Consider the following 12,599-nt stretch of genomic DNA (forward strand, 5'->3'; position numbering starts at 1 on the left):
TTTTGTTCTATTAATGACCAGAGTTGTTGAACAAGCTTATTTCTGTTGCTTTATCTTTCACAAAATGTTAAATAATTTTGTTATATCTGACATAATCTTGTATGAGCAAGAACATTTAAGACAACATTTTTCTTTATTGAATTAAATTTAATCATCAGCAGGTAAGCATAGTACAACTTGTATTCTTTATATTTTTTCAGTCAACTGTAATGATAAAGATGTGGTCTATCATACCACTTAAAAGGGCATGTTTATCCTCTTCTATTACTTCATTAAAGATACTCTTGAAGTATGTATAGAGTATGTATAGAGAAAAATGGGAAAGACATTTTGGTCAGTGGTTATATTCTCTCTGTTTCCTTCTTTCAAAAATTGTAACATGTTTTCTGAATCTTCCCTTCTTCCCCTCTTGAATATTTCCTGAAAATTGATGCTCCTCAAAATTGTATCATTCTCAATATTAGTCTTAATTTTTTCCATGCCTTTTTTCCCTATAAAAATAATTTTTGAGCTCATGATGTTAAAAGGGTAATTGTGGTTACTTCACTTGTGGTAATTCATGATCACCTGATTGTGAAAAGAGTTTATGATAAGTTTTTAAATATCCTTTTTTATCTTTTGTCTATTTGTTATTGTCCTTCAGATTCATTCTTAAATATCTTCAGGATGACTTTACTTAATAGGGTCTTGAAACTTTATTTTCTCTCAATTGTTACAGGGTTATAGGGCAGTATTACCCATGGTCTTCCCTCCTCTCTAAAATTTTACAAATAAGTTTATATTATAAAGAAGTGTTCATCTTGGCTCCCATATCTCTTTTTGACAAGTAAATTAAGAGTCTATTGTCTAAGACAGATTTTAGGCTTTTTTGGTCTCTTTGTTGAGGAAGTTGGTTTATATATTAAATTTCTATATGAAACTGTATCATTTGAATTGATGTTCTTTCCTCCAGACAGCTAGATAACTCAGTGGATAGAATACTGGACCAAGAATCAGGAAGACTTGAGTTCAAATGTGAGCTCAGGAACTTGCCAGTAGTGTGCCCCTGGACACATCATTTAACCAGTTTTCCTTACTCCACTGGAGAAGGAAATGACATATAACTCCAGTATCCTTGCCAAGAAAAGCCTAGGTTTGGTTCATGGGGTTATAAAGAGTCAGCCACAAACCTCCACACTTTTTGTAATCATTGGCCTACTTAAATAATTGAAGTTGAAGTTATTTTAATTATTTGTCACATCTTTTTCTCATGTTTAGTCTATATTTGAATAGATTTTATCTTTGGCCTGTCTCAATGGTGATATGACTGTATATGTAAACAATTGATTGAGTAGTTATTACCACAGTTAAAGAATAGTTTTCTGTCTAATAAACTATGATCAATTTAATTTTATTTTTGATAATAAAGCATTTATTAATTACTTTTATATACAAAACAATATATGTGCTGGAGATACAAATATAAACAAACTAGACAATCTCTGTCCTCAAGGGACTTAACATTCTAAAGGAGAAGGCAATCTATCAAGCAGAGTTGAAAAGCTGGGGGACAGAGGGAATAGACCATTGTCAAGAAGGTCCAAAGGGTAGAGTTGTAAGCAAAATGGACCCTCTCCTGAAATAATGTTCTGGACAAGGATTCCATATCAGGAAATTGGAGCCCTGGGAGCCAACATTGATTATATTCAATGTTTCCTATGTTGGGTGCCTTTTAGTTATTTTTCCAAAGAAAATATTCCTAATGTTTAGCTGTGAGATTTTTGTGTAGACTAAAAGTGATTGGCTTTTCTCATTTCTTACTCATGAGCCATGTTTTTTTTTACTTCCCTTACCAATTCCCACCTTTGCATTAAAGTTAGCAAGTATAAAACTATATGTATAATTTCATTATCTCTTTATTCTCTTCAATAAATATGGACTCATAAGTTTATATTTGTTTTCATAGTTAGCTTTTTGCAAATTATTATTAGCACTGCAATACAAGATAACCAGATCTCCCATGAAACAATGATTCTGTAGTCTTTGGAAAATAAGTAAAACAAACTCCACCAAAACCTTTATTTTTCTCATAAGAGAAACTGAATCCTCCTATTTAGCTGCACCTTCCTTCTCTGTCTTCTGAGAATTTATAATGAGTATACTGAGAGTGATATAGTTCATGTCTTCTAATAATTTTAAACTTCTAGCCAGGAAAGGGATCTCATTTCATTAGTATAAAAAGCTAAGTAAATGTTGTAAAGATGGTGTAGAAAATGATTTTTATCACCCTCTACTTCCTTTTACACCACTGCAAAAGGAGAAAGGTGTTGCAAAAGATTCCTTTCATGGGATTCCAAGGCCAATGAAATCATTAACCAAGTGGCCAATTTGCTGGTGATGATCCTTTCACTAAACTAGTCAAAGCAGAATTTCTGAAATGTTATATAGCATTCTCCTAGATTGATAGAATCATAATTCCAAAGTCAGAAGTGATCTCTCTCATATTTTCATTCTTCTGGTATCAATGGATTTTATCAGTTGATGGTCTGATTGCATATAGATAACTGATTCTAAAATGACTCCTAAGTATATGTCTGGGTGTATATGTATATGTTTATATGGAAAACATGTAAAATAAAAAGTTATTGGAGGGGAGGGGGGAAGGGGAACAGTAGCTAGAGAGAGCAGGAAATTTCTTGTGTAGGTGGTACCTGAACTTGATTTGAAGGGAATTAAACATTTTAAGAGGCAGAGGTGAGGACAAAGATTGTTATAGGTATGTGAGCTAGTCTTGTGAAAAACGTGGTTATAGGAAGTAGAATTTCCTTTGGGAAGAATGTCAAGAAGGCCAGTTTGACTGGATGATAAAGAATGTGTGAAGGGGGAGTAATATATAAAAAGGCTGTAAAGGTAGGTTGAGGCCAAGTTATAAAAGGCTGTAAATGCCAAATTTAGAGTATCTATTTGATCATAATCAATAAAGCATTAATGGAATTTATCATCCAGTTTATCAACAGGCATTTAAAAAATACCCCCTTGTGTCAAGTGCTATGATATGACAATACAAAGACAATAATGAAACCATTCCTCTTCTCGAGAAGTTTACATTCTAATGAAAAAACAATATGTACATATATAAATTTATTTTTGGTTTTTGCAAGGCAGTAGGGTTAAGTAACTTGCCTAAGGTCACACAGCCAGGTAAAAGTGTCTGCAGCCGGATTTGAACTCAGGTTCTCCTGACTCCAGAGTCAGTGCTCTATCCTAGCTGTCCATAGATATGTAAATTTAAAGAAGAATCATACAAAATAACTATGAACTAACACTAGCAATGGGTGGATCAAGAAAGACTTCATTTGTTGAATGAACCATCTCCCTCTCTGCTGCCACACCATGGTCATCCTTAAAAATCTCTTCACTTCATATTGTCTCATGTTTCTCTTTTTTGTGGTTAAATTCCATCCTTTACTTACTTTCTTCTCTATGTTTTCATGATATTGCTCCTTACAGATCCTCTAGCTCCTTAACTGGTGCTTCATCCTTATCATATTTATTAGTAGTGGATGTTCCCCCAAGTCTCTGTCTTGAGGCCTCTTATCTTTTCCTACTGTTCTGAGGTCACTTGGTGACCTCATCAACTTCTATGGGTTCAGTTATCTCTGTCATCACCAGCTACCTTAATGAATGTCCCATAAACATCTCAAACTCAACGTTACATGTCCCAAACAGAACTCATTTTCTTCCCCTCCAAATCAGGGATTTCTAGCCTATTAGTTCTTCTTGCTTTCATTGCCCTACTAAAACCACACAAGAGTGGCAAACCGAATTCAGTGCCCATTCATGACCACAATGCAACCCACAGGGCTGCCTGAATGGGCCTGGAGGGCCAGTGGGACCGATTGGACACATCCTTTTTACTGTCAGGGGTGCCATCATCCTTCTGGTCCCTTTGATGCCCAACTTCATTTTCATCCCTAAATGTCACAACACTGTAAGTTTTTTCCTCTACACCATCTCATCTTATCTCATGCCCTTCTTTCTTCTCACCTGGCATCTCACTAGTTGCCTAGATCATTGTGGTAGCTTCCCACTGGTCTCACTGCAGTCTATCCACCACTCATCTACCAAGGGAATTCTTTTTTCTAGCATGTATACAGTGAGCCCCTTCTATATAAAGCCTTCAGTTTGATGTTTAATCCTTGCAATTTTTTTTGTTGTCTCTACTTTACTCTCCTCCATGAAGCCTGTGATTCGATTGCATCGACTGACTGGCAGTTCTATCTCCCATCTTGGTGTTTTTGGATGAGTTGTCCTACATGCCTGGAATGCTCTGCTCCTTCCCCTTCACCTGTAAGAAATCTCTTGACTTCCCACAAGACTCAATTCAAATCCTAGCTTTTTCAGTAGACTTTAAATTGTTTCTAAACTTTTAATATCTTTTCCTCATAGATTACCATGTGTCTCTAATTGTGTCTTCCCCATTATTAGATATATTTTTCAAAAGCAGGAACTTTTTTAAAATTTAAATTCAATTTTTTAATAATGAAAATTTATTCCTTGCCTCATCATTAGAAAAAAATCACAACTGTCTGAGCTATCAAAAGGTATGTCATCAGAGTCCTCTAGAACCATGAAAAGTCATAATATCATTGATCAGAGTTGATTGAGCTTTCAATTGTCATTTGTTTTTGAAGTTTTGCAGTTATGTTTTTGTTGTTGATATAAATTAATATAAATTATTCTTACTTTACACCAATTCATACAATTCTTCCCAGGTTTTTCTGAAGTCCTTTCATCATTTCTTATGATACAATTATATTCTTATAATAATATTCATACACCATGATTTGTTCAACCATCCCCAGTGAATAGGCACTGCTTTACTTTGTTTACAATTCTTTGCAAGTACAAAAAAAAGTCACTGAATATTTTTGTAGTATGGGTCCTCTTCCTCTTTCTCTGATATTTTTCAAGGTATATTTTTCTTTTCTTTGTATCCTCAGCACTTATCCACAGTGCTTAGTACATAGTAAGAGGTTAAAATATGATTGTTGATTGGCTGATATAAGGAAAATTAAAAGAGGCAGAGATGCTCATTTTCATCATTAGTTATTTCTTAAAGTCTTGGCATTATAAGTCTTATAATAATTATTTAGTCTAGAGAAGGATTTGTTTTGTAGGAGAAAAAAGAAGTGGAAATATAGCAGTAGTAGGAGTGAAATTGGAATTTTTCATTCTAAATTATTTTTTCTTAATTCTACCCCTAATCATCATAACAGGATTGATTAGGATTAGTTTCTGCAGTTGTAATAGAGTTAAGGCAATTTAAATTTAGTTTTTGTTTTCCTTTTTGTCTGATTTTTTCCCAAATTATTTCATGGCATTTCAGTGCTTCAGAGAATTTAGATGAGCTCTCTTCCTCCAGTAGCTGGTTACTTAACCAGAAGCACATTAAGAAAAGGAGAAAAGACAGAACAAGACTGAAATCTCCATCCTTGACTCTCATGAGCACAGCAGCCCGAACAAGGCCACTTCAGAGTTTCCACAAACGAAAACTCTACAGATTGAGCCCTGCTTGTTATTGGATTCCAAAGGTAAGATTGTTTTGGGTGAGAAGACATAAACAGAAATATCAGTATTTGTACATATCACATATGATAGGATACTCACTGCACACAATTTCAAAAGATCATTACTCATCCAGCCTGGTTAGTGGAAAAACTTGAGTTGCGAATCAAAGATTGGTGTGCTAATTCTGACTTAGCTACTTACTGACTCTGTCATCCTGGGAACCTCTCTGGGACTTCAGGGCCCTTTGATCTCTGGCTGCTAAGACCCAGAAAGGGTTGACCTACATTGCCACTAGAAATCACAGGGATTCTGATTGAGTCATCAACCAGGAGAGGTGGATGGGGGTGATGCTGACCTCAGATGCTGACATGGGTCTCAGTCTCACCTCTGAGATGTACTGCATGTGACCCCTAGCATCTCATTCAAAACTGTAGGAGGCTCTTCCATCTACTCTGAATAAATCTCTTATGGACATGGGCGTTTTCGGGTTGAAGCTTCCATTAGAATGTGTACTTTTTTTTTTAGGTTTTTGCAAGGCAAATGGGGTTAAGTGGCTTGCCCAAGGCCACACAGCTAGGTAATTATTAAGGGTCTGAGGTCATATTTGAACTCAGGTACTCCTGACTCCAGGGCTGGTGCTGGATACACTGCACCACCTAGCCACCCCAGAATGTGTACTTCTTGAGGTCAGGTCCTATGTTTCGTGCCTTTCACATGTCTCCAGAACTGAGCACATTGTGCTTATTAACAAATGTTTGTTGACTCTTAATGCCCCAGAGATCCTTCCACTGGAAGTAGGAGAGCAGTGACTAGTTGGCACTGGGAAAGGGGCTTTCCTTGCTGAGAGTTTATGATAATTGTTTTTCTTTGACATTCACCCCCCTCCTCCCCAAAAAAGTATACTACTTCCAATTTGTGTTGAAGGCATTTGCACAGCACCACTTGTCAGTTGTTGATTGAAGAGGTCCCTTTACTTTTGCCACCTGGACACTGGAGAGCACAAAGGATTCTGTATGGCACTCCCTGTTTCTTCCTGTTTCTTATACTTAACAGGAAAAAAAGTATTTATTTTCTTTTCTCTTATTACTACTTGGCTAGCTCCTACTTACATGTCTTCTATCTTTTCTCCCTAAGTAAACACCCTCAATTTCATCGTTTTTCAGATGAGATGTCTTCCCATTTGCATTACAGTTGGCCTCATATGGCTACTTTCTGGGTCCCCCATTGCTTACCAGAGGGGCCAGCCTCCAACTTCCCCAGTAACTCTGTTGGGTACACTGGGTCTTCACTTTCTTGGCCTGAGTATCAGAGAAGAATAGGAAACTAATAGAGCCCTGGGGAAGTCTGCCCCTGGTACCAGCCCCAAACCATTTTAAGACAGCTGCCCCGGCATCATTATATTTTTTCTAAAAAACATTTACTTGTTTTTCCAACTACATACAATAGTAGTTTTTACCAATCATTTTTTCCCAAGATTTTGAGTCTTAAATTTTCCTCTCTCCTCCCCTAACAGAAAGGTTATAGATTCTACATTTATAACTATGCTAAACACAGGTCTATATTGATCATGTTGTGAGAGAAGAATCAGATGCAAACAGAAGAAAGGAAAACATTAGAGAGGGAAAAATATTATAATACATAAGACAACTTTTAAAATTGAAGATAATACACTTTGGTCTTCATTTAAACTCCACAGTTCCTTCTCTGAATATGGATGGTATTTTCCAGCATAAGTTTTTTTAAAACTGTCAAGCTATGGAAAGGCTAGGCAGTCCAAGGTTCTATGGTTGGAGTACAGCTACAGAATTTATTTGGAAGGCCCCTGGGGAGGAAGCTGGTGGCAAAGAGGAGGGCTAGTTGAGCTTCCCTATTGTAGTAATTCCATGATGAGCTGGGTGAATGGTGCCAGGAGGACAGGGGGGGAAAACAGGCCTGATCTGTACATCTTCATTTAAAGATGTAAACACAGGCTACTTGAGTGCCTTTCTAATGTGCCCCCTATTCATATCCTATTGATAGTTCCAATAAGAAAGAGCTTAAACCATTCTAATCATTGATATTTATAAGTGCAAAGAACTTTGTGAAAGTATGAAAAAGTTGAATTAGATGACCTCTATCTAACATGTCTTTTAGCTCTAAAACCATGATTCCAGTGATTTTTATTTCTACAAAATGATTATGGATTGATGGGTACTTTTTTTTTCTTCTCTAATCACTATCATCAGGATGGTGATAGGTGTTTTGACATTGAGCCAAAGAGGATCAGCCTATGATCTAAACAGGTAAAGACCCCACTCATTTACAAATCTAAAGGGTTGAAAGAGATCTCGCTTAGTCAGAGCCTGGAGGTAAAAAGGGGTATGGAGTAAGATGAACAAGTGAGCCCAAAGTTTTTGACTTTTTTGTGTGATGTATCTCCCTTTGGCAAGCTCTGTGTTTATGGACCTTTTTCTCAGAATGTTTTAAGTATTTAAAATAAAATATATACAATTATGAAGAAAATCAGTTATATTGAAATAAAATTATCAAAATATTTGAACAAAAAATTCATGGGCCCCTAGTTTAAGAACCTCTCTTCAGACCTAGATTAAGAAGAGATCTTTGGTATATACATATATATATATATATGTATATATAATATATATATATATGCGCAAGTAATAACAGAAGGACCTAGAAGTGATTATTCAGTACTTTAAAGCTTGTTTATCTTGACTTTTATGTTTGATTTATGAGTCTAAAAATCACATAAATTTATTTTCACCTAAGTTAAGTAAGCAACTACTCTATGTGACTATAGTGGCTAGGCCATGACCCTGTTGTTAAATAATGAGGTATTTCAACTGAGAATATACATCATCATAAAACCTTTTTACTTAATTATATTTTTCCATAAAAAGACATTAAATAGCAACACATTTACTCTACATAGTGTATCCCAAGAGAATTAGTAACTTAATAATTTTTGGTTCTAATTACTTAAACCATCACAGACTTCTGGAACACACAAAGGGTAGAATACAATTAGAGCAAAAGCAAGGACTAAATTCAAACACCTCAAAATAATTGAAACATTTATCATTGGCACTGTTAACAATTTCTGCTTTATCTAATCTAAGTCATAAGTCTGAGCTTTTGAGAAAAACTTATCATTGATCTACTTTGACTCATCTAAAGTTTGGCTATGACTCTTAAGCTCTCTAGCCAACTTAACTAGGTATAAAAATCCCTTTTATCTTTCATTCATAATTCTTTTGCAAAAGTAATGTTTAATTCTAGAGGAGTTAAAAAAAGTTGTTAATCTTTAATTTGCATGTGTATTATTTCCAAAACAAGGTACTAAATTTAGGGGAAATGGAAAGATAATTAAAGATATGTTCCATGTTCTTAAGTTGTTTATAATTTAGTAGATTGAAGAATTAGCTGTACATGTTGACCTGTTGGGAACTAGGCAAAACTGGGCAGTGTAAGAGAAGAGGTACTTGTAGTAGAGAAAAGTTATTTGAACACAGTCTTTGTAGATCACTTTGTGGATCACTAAGAACTTTAACTAAGGACGCTCTGCTTTCTGCATTGTAACTCTTGGAGTTAGAGTTAGTTCTCTCGAATTCCCCCATCCTGTTCCAGAGTAGAAGTGCCTTATGCTTTTCATTGTTTGGCAAATGATAGAAGTAAAGATGATAGCCACATCATGCCTGCCTAATAGAATGTAAATCTTTTAGTGATACTTGTTTAATGAAAAAAAGTAGTTATTTTTTTCCTCTCCAGGGAAAGAACTTCTTCATCTCATCTGGTATTTGACTGGTAGGTATTTAATTATTTGTGTCTGTAGAGTCTTAGTATGAACATTTCTGGCAGGTTTTCAACTAACATCTAAACCTGTTAACAATTTTAAAGGGATTCCTTTAAAAAAAATTTTAAACTCATTTAAACAATACAATTCACTACATGGGTAAAGAGTTGATTCCTTTTTTAAATTTGGTTCAAAAAAGTAGAACACAACATATGACTAATTTATCTGTAAAAAAATCTGTAAGTTACCTTAAGTATACACACATATATAAATATATATGATATATGTATGCATATGTGTCTATATAGAAACACACATAAGCATACATATGTAGATGATCTTGTAAACCAAAATGCCTGATGACCCTATAAAAGATTCATTCATTCATTCATTTACTATATACTAAATTCTTGGTGAGATAAAAAGATAATTAAAGTCATGGTTTCTACCCTTATGGAATTTATAATCTAAAATAATTTAGTTCTTCATGTAATCATTAGGTGACACAATAGATAAAGAACTGGCTCTACTTGTAGGAAGATGTGGGTTCTGCTCCCACATCTGAACTATACTGATTGTTGTGTCAAACTCACAAAGGACCTCTTGCCAGTCATTTTCCTGTCCCATTTTAATGTGAACACATTAGCTTTAGGACACTTTTTGAGACTTACAGCTTGCATAGATGTTGTTGACCTGCATTGGGAGAACTCCTCATTTGGGGAGTTCCCTATACAAAAGAAAACCACAATGGAGAAGGAGGACTGAGGACTGAGAGAAGAGGAAGAGAGCGCAGGGAGGAGGGAAAGTGTTCATGAGAATGGTAGTACACAAAGTGCTTAGGAAGCTTTGAAGAAAGAACCTTTTCAGCTGGAGGGATCATGAAAGACATTCTGGAAGAGGTAATAGAAAAGGAAAGGATGAGGAGAGACAAGAGAAGGGAGGAGTTAAAGGGGTGGAGATGCCACATTTACCTGAAGAAACAACTGGTCATCCCTTGTGGTTAGAAGAGAGGACAGATGAAGGAAGCTGGAAGGGCAGGCCCAGGTGTTAGACTAAGAAGTCTGAATTTTATTTGAGATACATTAGGGAGCCATTGAAGATAATTGACCTAGAGAATGATGTGGTCACTCCTGTGCTTAGGAAGACTATTTTGGTAACTGAAGGTTGGATCAAAGAAGAGTGAGATTGGAGAAGCGATTATCACATCCAAGCGAGTCATGAGGAGAAGCTGAGGTGGGTTGCAGTGCAGACAGTGTGAGGAGGCAGAAAGGAACAGGTGAAAGCTGTGTTGTGAAGGTAGATAGGTAAGCAGAACCCAAAGTGAAGGATGAAAAAAGAAAAATGAGTCCAAAGTGCTAGACTTAGTTCAGCTCTCTGCCCTTTGTGTTCTGCCTGTTCTCTTTCAGGTAGAGTATTTTCCACACTTTATCCCTCCTATCCTCTTATTTTTTGTGGTTTACATAGCCTGGTTAACCCCCCATTTTAAAAAAAAAATAGACTGCCTATTGATAGTCTCTTTCTTCAGGAACCAGCCCAAATGCTGCCTCCTCCTCCTTGGGAGGTTGCCCTAATTTCTCCCAACTGGAGGTTATTCCTCAGCTTTTCTTACAGCTCTCTTTTGCCTTGTGTCATATTTGTTTTAATACATATCCCTCTACATTCACTTATAAAATCTTTGAGAACAGGGAGCACTATTTTTCATTTCTATATTTCAAACTCTTGACTACAATGCTTAGAATATAGTAGAGTCTTATTAAATATTTGTTGAATACAATAGTTTAGACCCTGTCAGTGTGTCTTCATTGTCTACGAAATACCTAGTGTGTTGCCATTTTTACTACATTACCATGGGTGTTTGCATGTCTTTTGAAAGATAACAGGTATTAAACATATGAATAAACAAATGATGAAAGTGATTGAGGAAATGGCAATCATAGCTGAATGGTCAAAAGTTTCACCTGAAATGTGAATGAAGATTATCCTCCAAAATAATACTTCTGTGTGAATCGTATGTTAGTTAGAAATAATATTGATCACCTTTGTTTCAATGAATACTTCTCATTTATGTGACAACTAAAGAAGAAAATATTATTTCCTAAATGTGGACTTTTACTATTTTTAAGGATGCCCTCCTGCTCTGTGGACATTGTTTAACATAGCACAAGTGTCTGCCTTGGCTCTCAGTGAAGAGATCAAGTAATACCAGGCAACCATTTACTCTGTGTGTGTATGTGTCTATACTTCTTTGTTTGTGTATCTGTGTATGTCTATGCATGTCTGTGTGTCAGTGAGTATAAATATAGGGGTCTTATGTATGTGTGTCTGTGTGTGAGAGGTCTTTGTGAGTCTGTGTATATCTGGATCTTTGTGTTTGTGTATGTATGGGTTTTTGTGGGTGTTTGTGGATATCTATATCTCTGAGTCTTTGTGTGTTTGTGTGTGTGTGTGTGTGTGTGTGTGTGTTCTTTGTTCCTTCCTTTTACTGGTCAGAATCAATATAAACTTTCATTAAGTACCAAGGCTTGTGCTAATAAGTTCTGGGGAAACACAGAAAGACAGCCCCTTTCTCAAGAACCTCACAGTCTAAACTAAAAAGAAGTTACAGGAACATGAAGTCATGATGGATGGAGAGGTGAGGTGAACTTGACTTCATCTTGCAGAATGATGAGTATCTGGAGATGATGTAGGCAGAAAGTAGTGTGGGGAAATGATGAAGAAGAGAATTCATTTAAAGTGTTTGGTCAGTTAGCCCATTAGGATATATATATTCCCTAGGCAAAAAAATCTGAAGTTTTGTCTAAATTAAAACTTCTTCACTTTACTTTTTGTATCACTCAGCCTTTGAGTGTTTCCTTTCAGTCCTCGTGGCCTAGTTTCTCATGTGACATCAGTTGGCATTACATTTCAACTTGCCTTCTCATGGCTTGCCACAGTCTGACCAATGCCCTCAGACTTTACCTCTTCCTCCCTGCCTTTCCAAATCATCATTTAAATTTTCACTTTTTAATTTTCTCTGAGTTACAATAAGTGATTCATTTGCTAATTTATAAAAAAAATTCATAAATAATTTGAAAATTAGTCTTCTTAGAGCATTTTAATTTTAATAAATGACTGCCATGAGAGCATTGATTATTTAATCCAATCAAATAAATCTATACTTTTTCTGTAATTTTTTGCAAGGCAATGGAGCTATAAGAGACCTGCCTAAGGTCACATAGCTTGGTAAATGATTAAGTGGTTAAGGATGGATTTGAAC

General features: G+C 35.7%; 1 protein-coding gene across 5 annotated transcripts in view; it reads left to right on the forward strand.

Moving 5' to 3' along the window:
- Positions 1 to 12,599, forward strand: part of KANSL1L (KAT8 regulatory NSL complex subunit 1 like) — a 149,719-nt gene that overhangs the window by 82,669 nt on the left and 54,451 nt on the right. For 3 of the 5 annotated variants that reach the window (XM_074191467.1, XM_074191468.1, XM_074191464.1), the window contains exon 6: positions 5,369 to 5,573. In XM_074191467.1, coding sequence (XP_074047568.1) covers positions 5,369 to 5,573 — 205 coding nt within the window. The remainder of the gene's footprint in view (positions 1 to 5,368; positions 5,574 to 12,599) is intronic. The other 2 variants (XM_074191465.1, XM_074191466.1) reach the window with 2 other exon arrangements.

The sequence above is a fragment of the Macrotis lagotis genome, chromosome 6 (assembly GCF_037893015.1).
Source record: "Macrotis lagotis isolate mMagLag1 chromosome 6, bilby.v1.9.chrom.fasta, whole genome shotgun sequence".
NCBI lineage: Eukaryota > Metazoa > Chordata > Mammalia > Peramelemorphia > Peramelidae > Macrotis > Macrotis lagotis.